This window comes from Urocampus carinirostris, chromosome 16, assembly GCF_059441175.1.
Source record: "Urocampus carinirostris isolate Australia breed hairy pipefish chromosome 16, RoL_Ucar_1.0, whole genome shotgun sequence".
Taxonomy (NCBI): domain Eukaryota; kingdom Metazoa; phylum Chordata; class Actinopteri; order Syngnathiformes; family Syngnathidae; genus Urocampus; species Urocampus carinirostris.
Window position 1 is genome coordinate 14981913 of NC_142364.1, and position 17350 is coordinate 14999262.

The 17350-nt window shown below is 41.8% G+C and overlaps 1 protein-coding gene across 1 annotated transcript in view; it reads right to left on the bottom strand.

The window, feature by feature from the left end:
• pik3r1 (phosphoinositide-3-kinase, regulatory subunit 1 (alpha)) overlaps positions 1–11737 on the bottom strand; it is a 37121-nt gene extending 25384 nt beyond the window's left edge. The window contains exons 1-2 of the mRNA XM_088320124.1: positions 11528–11737; positions 7571–8124 (exon numbers count right to left, since the gene is read on the bottom strand). Coding sequence (XP_088176250.1) covers positions 7571–7916 — 346 coding nt within the window. The 5' untranslated portion in view covers positions 7917–8124; positions 11528–11737. The remainder of the gene's footprint in view (positions 1–7570; positions 8125–11527) is intronic.
• Between the last annotated feature and the right edge of the window lie 5613 nt (positions 11738–17350).

Below are 17350 nucleotides of genomic sequence, written 5' to 3' on the forward strand. Positions count from 1 at the left end.
CATAAGCATACAAACAACTAAACAAAAAAAAGTGCTGCAATTTTTTTGGTGTGTTCACAGATCCGTGGTTTGCTTAACCACATAAGTCACCGGGGCACCACTTTCTGTGGTGTCTCGGGCAAGTACAGGATGGCTTTCCCATCCCTTTTCATGACGTTTTTTTTTTGGTTAGGGGCTTGCTTCCCCACATGAAACAGAGAGTACTGGCTTCTTTGGTTACCAGTAGCAGGAGAAACCTCCTGACCGGACTTGGACACAGCAACATCATCTGGCCGCCGTTTGTTTGGTGAAAAGCGTCGTCTTGCTCTACAGAGATGACCTTCTCATTGTCGGGCAGCGGCGTGTGATAATACTGATACTCCTTTAGGTTAGTAAAACAACTTTTTGATATTTTTAGAGAATTTAGGTGACAGCAGATGTTATAGGATGTGAGTAAACACCGCTGGGGGTTACTGAAGATGGAGGAAAACAAACTAATCTGTACAAATAGCAAAGGGTGCTAAAAAGCCTCGTCAAAGTGGTACTCAACCAAGAATGGCCAGATCACCAATCTTTAATGCTTTACACAGAAAGAGAAGGCCCTCTTGTCAATAGCGATGAGTTGTAAAAGTCAATACCGATGTGTTGTATCAGTAACTTTAATTTTAGGTGTACAGTAAGTGCTTATGTATCATCAACAGTCTGTCGATCTCTTACCCGTCAACCTCCACCAATTGTTTCCCTTATTGATGATTGCTTTTTAAGTGACAATAAACCTTACCAACACAGAGAGACTATGTAGAATACCGTGAGAATATTAGAAATCTAAAATCATGTTGTCGTCCGCTACCAATGATCAAGACCACGTGGATTAGAGCCGAAATGGGCAACATGAGATTGTTTTTTTTAAAAAAATGTTCTCGTATAAAAATTGGTATACGGCGTAAACAATCCAATAATAATCTAATAAAATACAGGGAAAATGTATAGGTCGACAGATATGTGATCTCCGTGACCACTTGCAACTGCACCCGTCCTTCCACCGCAGCACGCACATGTTTGTTATGCGCTCGTAATAAACTAGCATTTTATTTTGTTAATGTAATTTATCTTATTACTCCACTTTTTATGTTTAATTTCGATTTCAATGTATTTTAGTGCTCAGGAACATGTGTTTTATTTCACGTGGATGCTTTTAGGACCAAATGATTTTTAATTATTCCATGACAGGAAAGTTTGCCCGTTTCAGGAGCAAATTGAGCTATGAACACGATCCTGGAACGAATTGAGGTACCACTGTACTGTTGCCGGACGGCGCCGCTCCCAGCTCACATCGAAGTCAGGTGCTAGGGTCGGGTGCAGACATTTTAAAGAGGGGCTCCAGTATTTCGCATTCCTTTCCAAGTGACTGGAGCTCTTCCAAAATGTGCCTGGTGGTTATTTTATACAAAGTGTTCGCAAACAAAACGCAAAAGACATCCACCCTCCCCCCTCCGCACCCTCAAGCTCTTGCAAACGGCGTGTCATGTGCTGGCCTGAACAAACAAACCATTTTCTTGTCTTCTCGACTTAACCCTTTTAAAGCTACGCATGAAAGTGGCGTTGATCAAATGGGAGCCGTGGGTGAACGAATGCAAAGCTCGCTGGCTCAATCAGGCGTCCCGAGAGGTTTAAGGGAGTTGCCAAGATTTGAGCGTTACCAGATGTTCTATCGTGCTGATAGGTCAAGTGTGCAATTGCACGCCCCCTCTCTCAACCAATAAATAAAAAGCTGGTTTTAATGGCAAATCATTTTGGTTACATGTTTCCAATATGAATTGGTTGCGGGGTTCTTTGCTTCCATATTTATTCGTGTATAACGTTCATTTTTACCCGAGGAAGAACTCCAAATTTGGATGCGCGTTATATAAGTGATTTACGGTACATTACAGCATTGATGCAATGATTGATCAGGCGAAAAATATCGCTGAACGCGGTCGCAAAACACTGGATGCAACAGGAATCAAACCTGGGTCAAGGCGATGTGAACGGCAAATTGTAGCTACTTAAACACAAGTGATATTGCCCTTGAAGAAAAGGCAGTCGATTTTATCTCATCATCAAACTATTGTAGTCATGGTACCAATACTTATATGAGAGAATAGAGCAAACAGAAAATTGTCCTGAAAGATATAAATAAACGCATAAAAGCACGAGAGAAACAATACTTGGGTCTGAAGAAGAATCTGACTTTGAAAGACATTAAATAAATACATAGTCAATTTTATGTTTGTATTGTGTTCATTATCAATAATTTATTTTTAATCATGGCAATGCCTATTATATATTGTTTACGCTTACGGTGATTAGTTTGAGCTGAGAAAAAGTGAAAAATTCCATCCTGATTTTTAATAAAAAATTTGGGATTCGCATTATACATGAATAAATACGGTAGGCGAAATACTTAACAATGTAAATGATACTTTAAAAATGTAGACTTAAACCAGTTAATCTAGTTTGACATGGAATTTAATTGAATTATAAGAGCATGTCGTTTGATATCCAGTGTTTTACAATAATACTGTGGAAGTGACTTTGATTTTCTTTTAAATTAAAAAAAAACTAATTTTAAATTAACACATCTATGCAAAATAAACTATTTTTCTGTTCTTTTTTCCTAGGCACAATATCATTAATATTCAGCTATAGCAGGGGTCGAGAAACATATGGCCCAGATATGCCAGATATGGCATAAAATCGTAATCTTCTCTGTGACTTTCTGATTTGAGTGCGTGCCAAGCAGATGACATACAGCTAGCCATTTGTTCAGTCCAAAATATATTGGGTCTCGACTCGAATTTACACTCACGGTCTTATATCAACATACCCCATTTTGGCTGTTCGTCTCTTGGGAATTCTTTATTTGGACGCTCATTAAACAATTTACGTTCACACTTTATGGCGAAAACCTATAGAAGAAACTGTAAACACCCAAAAATGCCAGCCAAGCACCCAGAGCACTGAATGAGCTAATTAACGGCGGGAGAGAGACAGATTTGAAGTGGTGTATTTATTAATATGGGATGCAGGGTCTGGCATCATTACATTAATTTTATCAATTCATCAAAAGTCACACAGTAGAATAAAACGTGCTAAAGAATTAACTTTTGTCTTGAGAGTGGGTTTGGTTGTTTTTTTCAAATTTTGTCTTAAAATATATGGTGTTGCTCTCACTCGCCCCAAATAAATCTAAGTATTTTGCTTGGTTACTGAACCCTGAGCTATAGGATGTAAAAGTAGGCCAACTGTGCTCCAAATAGTACACTGTATGTTTTTGCTAGCGAGGACAGTACGTGAACCTTAAACCAGTCATCAAGGCTTTGGACTAAACGCGTGAATGGTTTTCCATATGCAGTGCGTGTGCTGCGAGGTTGAAAAGCAAGCCTTTCTCCAGCTACCAGACAGCCAGTGATGGATGTCGCCAGAGTACTAATTGTGTAAGGCCACACCCCCGAAGCCGTGCACGTGTCCAGCACGCCAAAAAGCTTCTACACGGCGCCTAATCCCACTCTCAGACGCCGCCAAAGAAGCTTTGCTCGTCGACCGACGAGACGTTCGGATCTCGCCGGGGGCTTTTTGCCGTCGGTGCGCCGCACTTTGACCGCGCGGCCAACGCATCGGTCGACGGGGACGTTTTGAGCAATGTTTGTTGATCCGGGTTTGCTTTTCCCTTAATATCGAGTCAAACCCGAGAGAACAGTGAGAAAATGAATCAGTAACTCTCAGATGACTAACTGGACTGTACACAGACAGAAAAAAATTATATTTTGGTGTTTTGGATCCCTTGGTAAGCGTGCAAACCCTTGGCTCTCCACTGAGCGGTTTGGTTTAGCACTCATTGAATCACAATATCAAATTTAGTTACTCTGCGGCTTTATGGTCAACACTGGACAAAGATCAACAATGGCTGAGATTTAGTGGTTGACCAAATAAGTTGTTTGTATTGTGCACTATAAAAATTGTAACAACTAATTTTATAATCGCTAAGCAACTATTCAATTCAAGCAATGATGATTCATCCTTAGAATATTCTTCTGGATCACAAATTCTCAAAATAAATTCCTGCATTTTAAAGAAGCTGTACAGAGTTTAGAACTGTATTACTCTATGCTGCCATCTCCTGGCTTGTGTCATCATTGCAGCCTGACAGCTCAATCAAGATGCGTGTGCAAGTCTATGCATTTCTTAGATGAGCTCAAATAAACTGTTTTCTTGGGGTTTTGGGTTGGTGTTGGGACTCAACTAGAAGCAGGCATTTTCATACTTTCACTATTTTCATGCTACAATGACAGATAGAAATGAAATTTAAACCAGACTCAAGAGTGTAGTTGTGGACATTAATGTGAAGAAGGCTTCATCAAACTGGATTCATCATTGACGTCACGGATATTTTTGACCATTCCACCACAACTATATATTAAAGTAAAGCTCCCCTGTGTATGGAGGATCTTAACACAGAGTGCTCACTCATGTTTTATAAGGAGATAAATACTGCAACAGATGGTGCAATGCATTGTCAGTCAGTTAGGTTTATAGCGTAGCATGCCGTGGCTCACGTATTTTCCAAAACATCTCAAGTAATTTATCCTTTTAAAGCTGCAGCTAAGAAAGACAAACACACGACCGCTTTTAATTAAAAGGATGTTTATCAGTCCCTAAAATTTGCAGATCAAAACTAAAAGCTCATTAGCAGAAGAAACCAAGTGAGTGGCCTACTCTCCAAACTATCACACAGCGTGTGGCTGTTTATCTTTGCAGCTAAACTGTTAAAACAATGCCTGAAAGTCGCCCAAGCGTGCAGTCTGACGCCTAAGAAGAACATTCCGGAGGTTTGCTCCGCACAGAGTGCCGCGTTACGCAAACTCTCCGCCGAGCCAATCCGTTGGATTTACTCAACAGGGCTAAATCCTTCCTCGGTCAAGTTAAAAGCTTTGCAATTCAAAGCAGAAACGCTGGAGCAGGACAGTGGGTGCCACCGAGCAGCAGATGTCCCCCTACAGTCTTCATGTGGGCTCCGGAGAAAATCTAACAACCCTCCTCCCCCCCACCAGTGCTCAAAGTGCAGCCCACAGCTCTTTATCTCAAACATGCATTGACATGTTTTGTAGGTGATACGTTTACACTTAAAGGGTTGCATTCCTTGGCCATGTGAAAACTCAAGACTGGTATGATTTGTCTAAGAAACTGACAAGGATATAAAATGTATAAACCGTATATAAATATTGATTGCAGAAAGAGCATTTGACTGTTTCACAACACTTAGTTGTTTAGTATTTAAACGTGAACTGAATTAGATAGTTCCTAATTGGTTTCGGCGTTAGTCCGGTTATCCCGGCGGCAACCAGAGTTCCTAGGAAAGTAAAAACAAAAGGAAATAAATTTAAATTGAATTTCGAGTAAATATTTGGAAAGAAAACACTTCTAGCCCATACATGCTGTCCAAACAATCCAATGGAAATCAGTAAGACCACTGCAAACTTAGCATACCGGTCTTTTTCACTAGGGGGTGTGCTCACTTTTGAGTCGAGCTCTTAATACAATGCTGAGTGTTGACTTATATTCAAGTATGTGTACACCATTTTACAAGCCCATACCTGTTATTCCAGGTAAAGTTATTGAAAAATATTTACAGAAATATGAGGCATAACACTCCCTTTCGTGAGATACTGTAAATAAATGTGAACCACTTCAAAACATGCCACACACCCCTCAACTCCAAAACACATTTTGCAACTGTCAGGTCGGCGTGTACGCGGCCCCATGGCGAAGACAGAGGCGGCCTCCTTCATTGTCTCACGAACGAGAAGGGGCCCAAGGAGAGGGAAGGAGACTTTCATGTTTTTGGGAGCTGAGGAATGAGGCGAAATACTTTTCTCGGCCTCTTCACATCTGCTGCACTCATGTAAGCTCCCGTGGCCCCTTTTTCCCAGCCTCAACACCAATTCCCCCCAGCCCCCACCTTCCAGCAGTCCAACTGGAGGAGGTATCCAAATATCCAAACAGTAGAAGAGATTTGGAGGGGGGCCGGTCCCATGCAATAAATCACAAACACCGCCGCCAAAAAAGACGCGGGCCCCATCGTCAAAGCCCCCTATAGCATGAAGGGTCCTCCCAAGGCCCGAGCTCCACTTCTGTGCTTATCCTCTGCACACACATTAGCCTTTTAGCTCTCCGGCCCCCCCAGAAAGCAGAGCACAGTGAGACTTTTCTTCTCCCGGTGCTGCGTTTGCTAGGACGCCACTCATGCGCGATGCGGGTACTGATCGCCGCCCCGCCCGACGGACACTGCTGCTGGCTGTAAAACCGCAGCAAAGAATTTCACAATCCGCCTCAAACGGTTGCAGGAAGCGAGACCCACACTTGACTCGTTTTGATCAAAAGTGTCATTATAGGCCCCTTGTATATTAACTCATTCAGTGGCAGTGACGGCTATGGACGTCAAAACTCGATTTTCCCTTTACAGTGTCTCGGGTTGACTTAAAGGTACTCCCAAAATATTTTATTTTCTCAGTACGGCATCGAATGTGTAGTGTTCCTTCCCACAATTATATAAATACTTTGCAAAAAGTGCCACGCCCTGTGGGACTCGATAAATTTAGTCTCAGAGTTGCTTTAGAGCTGTAACGTCATTGAAGGAACACAACACTTTCAAAATGGCGAATCTGATCCTCACAACATGCGAGTCCAGCTACGAAACAGGCAGCTCTTGTAGTGAACAGTGATTGCATATTGCTAATTTCTGCTTAGAGGTAGGAGATTGTGGCCGTTCGTTTGTCTCGCAGTTGGTATCATTTTGTCCGGCTAGCACCTCGTTAGTGTTGGGGCTGCTGAGGGCTTTCCTGTTTTGTTTGCTACTGGTTGGTGCTCGGTGGCTGCCCACAGTGTGTTTGGCCTGCTAACCTGGCTTTTTTACCATTTCCTTTGGTTTAATCACGGCCAACTTCGTGTTTGTCGCCATAGGCTATGCTGCTTTTCATTGTTGGTTCTCAGTTAGCCTGGCTATCGCGGTGTGTTTTTGGGTGGGCCAGCCTTGCGCTCTGCCAAGTCTGCGATGTACTTTGATTGATCGGTCCCAGTTACCACCCTGTTGGTGGCTATCCATGTTTTATTTTTGCCAGTTAGCACCTTTCTGAACTCGCTCTTTGCTACACCATGACTGCGTCCATCTGGGACACAGAGCCGAGGCATTCTCCACTAAAACATTCATAATTTTTTCGACAAATTAAAACGTGAAACAATATGGTAACTGACTGTGTAGGGTGTTGGTGTTCCTCCGATAAGGTCAAAGCTCAGAAAGAAACAGACAGTACATGCACTCTTCAAAGGGAATTATCGAAAATATAATTGAGTATATCGATGAAATATATGTGGATTTTATGCAAAAAAACATGTACTATTTCCCACCTTTAGCCAAAAGTTATACTTTAAAGATTTGACTAATGCAGTTCTGTCTGACCTGCTACCATACTAAGAGAAAATCATTCCCAGATAGGCAAAAGTAGTTTTTGATGTGATATAAATTACCGCAAGAACCCGTCATAGCTGTGCTCACCTTGCTCCGAGTCGGAGTCTGTCTCAGTCTTAAAGGCAGCTGGGGCGACGGGCAGAGGGCGGAGCGGGCGAGGCTTGGGCGTGGGTGGCGAGATGCGTTTCTTGCCGACATATTCAACATAAGTGCCGGGGAAATCGCCCTTCTCCTGCGTGGTTTCGTTGAAGCCCGGCAGCCAGCCGATCTCCTCGGGCCTCTGCTCCAGGCCGTCCGTGTAGCCCAGGGACGCCAGGCCCACCAGTGCTCCTTTGCTCACCAGCAATGTATCTCCCACGTGAAGATCAATGTCCTCCTCACGCTCCTTCTTGTAGTCGTACAACGCTCTGTACTGGTAGCCTTCCGTGCTCATTTTGTGATGTGGCGCGTTTCCAAATAAAAAAATCTGAACTGCAATTTTTTGGGGGTAGATTCAAAATGTCTAGCTTGTCTTCATTCTTTCACACTTGTCATCTCTGTTGGGTGATTTGCGGTTGTGTCTGTGTGTCGTCTCCTCGCAGTGCGCACCCATCAGGGAAGAATAAGGCCTTGCGGGGTTGCTGCAGGGAAGCTATGTAGAGCTGCAGGATGACATGCTGTTTTTAATATGGATGGCGGAATGTATAGGGACAAGCTCATACAAGACAATAGACTTAGTAGTGCTACAGCAGTACTTCGAGCTATTTTAGCAGAGGTAAAGAAGTGTTAAGTTTAAAAACTTCCCAAACAACCAATCAGCAGTCAGCTTCAGGCAGGGGTGGGACTTTACCATGCTTTGGGCCTTTAAAAATTTATTGGTGTACAACAACGGCCTGGAAAGTGGAGCAATATAAATGTACTTTGTAGCAACCTTTACTCAGGACACATCTCCATAGAAACGAAAGCCCGATCCGAAGGCCTCATGAATTAGGAAAATGCTGTGCGGTCAGGTCGCCCCAGAAGTTTTATCATGGAGCCAGAAAATTCGGCCTTGGGAGTAACTTGTATTCTTCATTTGTTTGTTGACAATTGTGAGTGGAGATCTACAAACTAAGCTTTTTTAGCTTGTGGGGACTTTTTGTCCCGATAGTTTTATCAAGTAGAGAATCATAGTATGATATTTTCCTCCTTTTGATACATTATTACCATGACTAATTTTCATATCAAACGTGAAAGACAAAAAGAAGTTTTATGTGTATCTTGTATGACAAGGCACCACTGTCCTACGAGAGATAAAGACAGACTTGTCTGTGAACAAGAAAAAAAAGAAAAAAACACGGCATTCACCAAAATGACGTTGGGGATGAGTAAGTAACAACATCATATATTGTTGCCTAGCTTTTTCAAAGTGTCAGTACTCATCACTGCGTAAATAGCCGGCATTTAACGATCAGGTAATTGAAAATAAAGGATTCGTAAATAGTCAATGATTAAATGCAATATTACTGTACACTGATACCTTGGTACACGAATGACTGCGTGTTGAAAAAAAATAAATAAATCGGCATTCGACCCAACAATACGAGATATTCAGCTTCGGAATTCGAACAAAAAATTGGAACTTAAACCCCCGAACTCATTACAGATAAGGATGAGCGGCCATCTTGGATACTCTTGCCCGGTCAAATAGCATAATTTTGACGGAGATTAACAGTCAGACAACACGCGCTAAGAATTTACATTGATTTGGTGTTTTATTGCGAATGATAATGAATCGCAAGAAAGTTAAAAACAAAGGGGAAAGAAAGGAGAAAATCAGTGAGAACAATGATAGAATTGAAGAAGGAAATTATTGCGAAATACGAGAACAGTGTTTGAGAGACTCCCATCGTACCGCCGCTCAAAAAAGTTACAGCAAATGCTTTAAGACCAAGGTCTCCAACATTTATCGAGGTGAGAGCTACTTCTTCTTACTAATTAGCGCACTCTGTGTGATATGCATTTCTGAGATAACAACACCATTAGTTAACTTGTTATAACCAGGTTAATAATTTGAAGTAAGGATAAAAAGACTCAAACACTACAAAAAAAAAAACATATGACTTGAAAATCACAATGACCCAGCAATGGTGAGCTATTTTCAGATCTACTCTTCGGGTACATCAGCTGTCCCTAGGGGCCAACCTGGTGCCCACAAGCGATGTGTTGAAGACCCCTGGTTGAAAATGTATACTTTTCTCTATGCTATGGTTTCTTTATCATATAGACATTTAAATAATTATCTTTGTTGAGGTGCATGTGCCTTGGATATTTTGGAATGCGTATAAACGTATAAAAATACATACATTTAGTTCAAACACAGATCCCGATACTTTTTACTTTAGTTGATTTGTAAAGAAGAATCTGTACTCTTACTCCACTTCATCAGGCTACATTGATCCTGTTACTTATATCACCTCCAGGTAAGTACACATCTGTCGATCTCTGCTCAGGTTTTTTTAATTTGGATTTGACCAGTGACTCTGACAACTACCAGGTGGCACTCCTGAGCTGAGTTAGGAACGTTTTTTACTGTATGCACAGTGTATATAGCTGTAGCCTCGCATATACAGTCGTACCTCCACTTACAAAGGTCTACATATGAAAGTTTCAGGTTACAAAGTACCTGAATGGGAAAGTATTGCCTTTAAGATGCGAAGGTTTCTTCTAGTTACAAAGTAAAAAATACAGTAACATATGCGCTGCCATCCGCCGCTCCCAGAGTTTCACCAAAGTAAACGAACAGGCTATCGCTTCAAATCTATCAGGCAACCAGTGCGCAAGCTCATATGCGGTCCTTTCTCAAGGTTTCTTCATTTTCCTCATGTTGAGGTTTTTGAGTTTTTCCTTGCCCTCATGTAGGTTTTAGATCAGGGGATGGTGTCATAAGAGTCCGTGGTTAGCAATAATCTGTGGTCTGTGCTGCCCTTTGAGACTCCTTGTGATTAAGGGCTATACAAATAAACATGACTTGACTTAAACACACTTGTCGTGTCACCGTCCAGTTCAGAGTTCACAGACGAGGAAGAGGAGGGTTTCCTTCCGGCAAGATAGCGGGGAGAAGGACACAGCCATCGTTCCATCAGCCCAAATTAAAGACATTTCAGCAAAATTCCATAAAGTATCAGAATTTGTGGGAAGGAATCGCCCGGGATAAGTGTTGACAAGTCAGGCCATCACTACGTCTGCCTCACGCACTTCCGACTGATTGTCAAAAACAAACGTCATTGGATCAGTTTTTCAATAGACGTGAGGGAAAAAGGTATTTATTTTTATTTATTTTACAATATGTGCCTCTCGTTTGATGATTCTAGTGCGGAAATCTAATATTTACATGTATTAGTTTCATGTTCTGATGCTCATTCATGATTTATTTAAAAAATATAGTGTACTTGTTTGGAACGGATTAACGCATTTACATACAAAATTAGTCTCTACTTACGAAGTTTTCAGGTAATGGAGTATATTTTTATTCTGCTACTATTTGGATGAGTACTTTTAACTTCTACTTGAGTAATTTTCTTCTGAAGTAACAGTAGTCTTAATTAATTAAAATGTTTAGCTACTGTACCCATCGCTGCATGATATTATCCCTTTTGCACCTCCTTGCTGACTTGCACCCGTGACAGCTCCGCGTATAGCGTTGTCAAAGTTATATAACTACCGTGGGGCGACCAGGGGGAGAATATTACGACGTGGGTTTTACGCAGCGCTGCGTTAAAAACACCAGGCGTGGCAGTTTGGGCGTTTTATTGACATTTTTGAGGATTAAAAAGTGAAAATGAGATGTCGGATGACGAAATGCTAGCAGTTAGCAAGTCAATGTTTAGTGTGGGAGGGGGCGCAAGAGGGGTAGGGGGGCGTCCCATTGCATATTTTTTTCTGTACAAATTGACTGATAAATCGACTTGCAACTTACATTAAGTAAATTTCAGTAAACGCAAGGTTTTAAGCAAAAAAAGTTGACATTTTAAACTTAAGTGGACTTGATATACGGTCAGGATCTAGCGCATGCGCAGTACTTACCGTGCCCGCATGAACCCTCGTTCAAGTCGATTTTTTTTTTCCGCAGACTTTCTCGTACCGTTTCCTTTCCTTTACTTCCACTAAAGTCACTTGACGTTTCAAAAAAAGCAGGCGTAGGGGACGTTCAGCGAAACCCCCTGTTTTTTTATCGCTTTCCCCGGATAAAAAGCGCAGCAGTTGCGCTTCGGCGTGACGGTGTCGGCTACATCAGAGTCCTGGACAAATGTCGCCCTGTGCTGCCAAACTGGAAGGGAGGGGTGGAGTGAGGTGGGCGAGCCCGAAATCGAGGCGTTTCATTGGCTTTCGGTCTGTGTCAATCACATCCTTCGACGAATAGGAATCACCGTCCCGCCCCTTGTTCTCTGTCCTGAACGCGTGCAACCCGAGCCTCCTATGGAAGTTACGTAACGACGACAAAGTCCTGCAAAAGGTTTACGATGAGCTGTTAAAATCGTGCGCTTGCTTTTCGTAGTAACGTTAAAATGCGTTGCGTAAACGCCGCATGCATCCAATACTCCTTTCACGTGTCGACGCTGTCAACAGAGGAATACTGTTCTGATGTCTGAAGTCAATGCTTGTGGCCTAATTATGGAAGAATCAAGAATGAAGCTCAGTCGTGCAAAATGCATTTTAAGCAGCTTTTGCAGCAGGCTTGGCCCACGCGGGACGTCTGAGCACCATGGGAAGTGGGCGTCGTGTATTTGGAGCACAATCCGACAAGAAGGGGTTTCTTTGCAACCCAAGCATCCCCAAAAAGTAAAACTTTAAAAAAAAAAAACTCTTTTCCTGAATATAGGACAGGATAGGCTTAAGTTAGATTAAAATGCAGTATAAAAAATGAAAACAAGTAAGCTTGTGAACAACACAGCAAGGAAAATTACTACATTCAAAAGAACGCCCACCACAGTTACAGTATCCATGTATCACACGTGGAGCAAATAAAGCGGCTGTTCAGTGTTCATTTTACCTGTGAAAAGTGATGGGTCCCGGGGACTCGCATGCTCAAAAATCTATGGGTCCCAACAGAGATCTATGGGTCCCCAAAATGTAGTGTTATCGAGGTTGAAATTGTAAATCGGCGACAAATGTATAAATAAATATATAAATCTATATATTCATTCCGTTTTAATCATCACACTTAATTGGTAATACAAAGCAGTTATCACTTCAGATTTTTCAGTTCACAAAAATAATGTACATTATACAAAATAATATTGCTGAAATATTAGTTTATATATGCATGCAGTTTTAGTCACTTCAGATTTTTCAGTTCATGTAGTCTTCGTGGTTTGCTGTCCCGCCACAGTTGTAATGCCTTCTCAAGGTCCAATTGCAGCAACGGAATTTCCATAGCTAATTTGTGGTTTTCATTGTCGTTGTGCCGATCCAATGTGCTTTTCTGAGAGTTCGTGTTGCGAAGTGATTCATGCGATCCCGTTTTTTTGTCACGCTGGGTGCACGCATCACAGAACATGTCGCCTCCATTATCGTAACCAGGAATATAATTAAGTCCATTTTGGCAGAAAAGTACTTTTCTCGCTAGGGGTATTCTTTTGTTTATCTTTCGTCGAATCGTTCGCTTTTTCTTGCCTTCGCGGTCTTCTGAAGAATTTCTCCGCCGTTTTTTCGTGCCGGAATTATTGCCGTTGTTACCACTTTCTGTATTATGTTTCGACTTATTACCGACACTGAAGAAATTACCAATTTTTTGTTGATTTGCGCCTAATACCAACTGTTTTTACGGAGGCATATTTCTCTTTCACTCGACAACCGCCAAAACAATGACGTCATCTCGAAGCAACGAGATCTCGTTTGCCGAGATCGGCGCGAGACCAAAACAACAATGGCGGATCTGCCTGACGAAAAGTTTGGAGTGCGGTAAATCTTTGTTAAAAAAAAAAAAAAAGTAATCGGGTAATAATGACAATTTGGTGTCAAAAAAGTTGCGTCCCAGGGACGCACGTTGATTTGACACAATGCGTCCCCAGCAAAAATGATGCGTTTAGGACGCAGGGACGCCGGCAAACGAGAACACTGGCTGTTGTCGTGCCGCAAACGTTGCTAAACAATTTCGTATCTAATTTTGGGGGGTATGCAAAAGAGCAGTAAATCAGAAGAATTTACACCTTGTATAACTTGTAGAAATCACTTTTGAGCAAGTTGAAAATATTGTCTTTGGCAAAATGAAGCCTTAGCCTATCTCAGGGATGTCAAACTCAATTGCACAAGGGGCCAAAATTCAAAACACACTTAAGGTCGCGGGCCAACCAGGATAAACATTTATTGAACACACTTAAACTGAATGTTTTTGGAACATAAATATGAATAAAACAGACAAGAATATTAAATTTAAACCTTAAATCACAGTATTTATTATTTTGCTGTAAATAAAAATATCTTGTTAAATTATACAACTTAGAACTTAACTTAAACAACTTAACATTAAAATAACATTTAAATTCCTTTGCTCCCATGTCAATGTATATATATTTAAAAAAAAAATTAAATATCCCAAAAGATTTTGCTCTCCTTAATATATCTCCTGTCAAAAGTAGAAATATAAAAAAGGCTACACAAATTATTTTGTAAAAACGTCACAACATTCTGAGAACAGCCTGATATGCTTACCTTTGGCGCAGACGGAGTAGGGCGAGAGATAGGAGGCAGTCCTTGCACTTTTTGCATAGCTCCACCCATCCCTCCCACTCACCCAATCAAATAACTTTAAGTTCTCTTCCGGTGTTTTGGCGTATTTACAATTTGTTCCGTGGATTCATCAAAAAGTATCTGAACACTGAACACAGATTATATAGTGAGCTTTTATATAATGGATTCTTTAGCGTTGTACAGCCAAAACGATTTTTTTTGTGTGACACCTTGACTGTAAATTGTATTGAAAACGTGCCCTACATATTTTGAAAAGTACTGCCGCATAAGTCAGCTCTGCGTGGCTTTGCGTGTATCTGAACAGGATCAATGGTTCAAGTTTTGAACGAGATGGAGAAAATTTGCATGCAATTAAATTTGTCTCTGAGCCATAGGTACTCATAGAAAGAGCCATATCTGGCTCACGAGCCATAGGTTCCCGACCCTTGGTATATAGTTTAGTTTACGTCATATATGAAGGAATAGGTACAGTGACTAAAACGTCAGAATAGATGTCCAGGGATGAGACGGCGTTGTTCATATTGACGGGCCATTAATAACAATAATGTAAAATGGTCTTGCGGGCCTGATATGATTACACGGCGGGCCGGACGTGGCCCGCGGGCCGGGAGTTTGACACATGTGGCCTATCTTTTCCACATTCGTCTACTGATTCATTCGTTTATAATTTGACAGTTTATTTCACCTCAATAAGCTTAATGATAGAGCACAAAACAGTTTTCATTACATGTGATATTTGGAAGATTACTGTTTTGGATCGCTGGTTAATCGCAATAAAAGCTGCTCGTATACGTGTGCAGCGATGGGTAAGTGTGCAGTGCAATGTCATTTCACCAAGGTTTACATTTTCAACTTGCTCAAAAGTGATTTCGACAAGGTATACAAGCTGCAAATGCTCAGAAGTTCACTCTTCCAATCCCCAGAAACTTGGATATGAAGTCGTTTTATTGACGTTTGCGTGAGAGTGGACATGTAACAACAGTGAGTGCCTCTTTACTCGCTATTATTGAAAGCATAGCCTATCATCTCATCTCATCTCATCTCATTAGCTGCACCGCTTATCCTCAGTAGGGTCGCGGGGGTGCTGGAGCCCATCCCAGCAATCATCGGGCAGTGGGCAGGGGACACCCTGAACTAGTTGCCAGCCAATCGCAGGGCACACAGGGACAGACAACTCACTCGCTCATTCGCACCTAGGGACAATTTGGACCGGCCAATTCACCTGAAATGCATGTTTTTGGAATGTGGGAGGAAACCGGAGTGCCCGGAGGAAACCCACGCAAGCACGGGGAGAACATACAAACTCCGCACAGGAAGTCTGGAGCTGGATTTGAACCCACGACAGGTTCCCATGACATGAACTGTGCCGCACAAGCGCTAACCCCTGCGCTGCCGTGCTGCCCTAGCCATATCATTTCTTCCTTATTTTGCAAACTTATTTTAAAAGACAGTAGAAAAGGGTCTCAATTATTATATCAGTGTCTGAAATAACGTCTGCTCAGACGCCCGGGGCGTGCATCTTTTGCGTCGGGCGTACAACTTACCAAACGTCCGCGCCCGGGTGGCTGACAACTTTTTCAAGGAAAAAAAAAAAAAGAAAAAACTTAAGATTTATTTTCAAATCAAACGTTTGCTTTATTCCGATTTCAAAATCTTCGTTCGGTTTGGAAATTTCGGTTCGTTTGATAACCTGGATACTCGACATTTTCCATTGTGTGACGTCATTACGCACACACCATTTTTCGTTTTGTCAATTGTTATTCGCCAGGTTGTATTGAATAGAGCTGTGTTGTTGTTTGCTTGCTGTTGAGGAATAAATAAGCTTAAAGGCTGAACAACAATGACATATACTTACCAGGAATCAAGCCAAAACCTCATCCCCAGAAAAAGGATTCAAAAGAAGCTAACAAAATGTATGACATTACAAAACGTAAACGTACATTAAGAGCATCGTGGAAAGAGGAGTTCACGTAGCTTGTAGCAGACGACGCAACGCAAACATTGCATGGATGAAGATGAGTAAATACAGGTGCATACTGATGGCATATGGAAAACAGCAATTTCATATACATGCAATGAATGTTATAAGTACATTTATCCATCCATCCATCCATTATCTGCACCGCTTATCCTCAGTAGGGTCGCAAGGGTGCTGGAGCCCATCCCAGCTGTCTTCGGGCAGTGGGCAGGGGACACCCTAAACTGGTTTCCAGGCACACAGGGACAGACAATTCGCTCGCCCATTCACACCTAGGGATAACTTGGACCGGCCAATCAACCTGACATGCATGTTTTTGGAATGTGGGAGGAAACCGCAGTGCCCGGAGGAAACCCACGCAAGCACGGGGAGAACATGCAAACTCCACACAGGAGGTTCGATCTTATGACCTCAGAACGGTGCCACACATGCGCTAACCACCGCGCATCCGTGCTACCCAAGTACATTTATAATAAACTTAATTTTAAAGTGTTGCTCTGTTATATATTCTGATTATCTTCTTTGTTCCTTTATCTCTTTGTTTTCCTTATCCTCACTGTAAAATGTGGAACTGGAGTCGTCCAGTTTCGTTGTCACAATATATCCCATGTTGTAACAATGACAATAAAGGTTCTATTCCATTCTATTATCAATTCTTAATACTTTGCAATAATGGCTTTTTTTTCCCCGATTAGTCGTCTCATTGTGTTTCAATTTGGGAAAATGGGGCAGGCAACTTTATGGCTGGCCCGACAACTCTGAAAAGTTGCCTGTCCTGGTGTCCGGTAACTTTTTGTCATGAGTTTCAGACACTGATTATGTACAGAGTAACATTCATGGCATCAAGGTGTCCAAAGACGCTAATAACCCTTTATGAGGAAGTCGGAAGCTCCGTACCAACTACACTTAGAATCAGATATGTGAGTGATAATACCATATAGAGGATGTAATAATTTACAAGTTTCACTATGATTAGGAAACGCCACCTTCGCTTGTATTTGTTTTTGTCATATGCTAATGAGAACGCAGTGATATACTCAGTGCAATGGATTGTCTGTTATACAAAAGGGGCAAGGCTGTTATGAAAGCGGCGCTGCTACGAGCGGCTGCCTTTTCCAGGAGCTGCCCTATTGTTTTATTGTCTGCTCCTATCTTCAGTGTTTTTCTTCCCGTTTTGA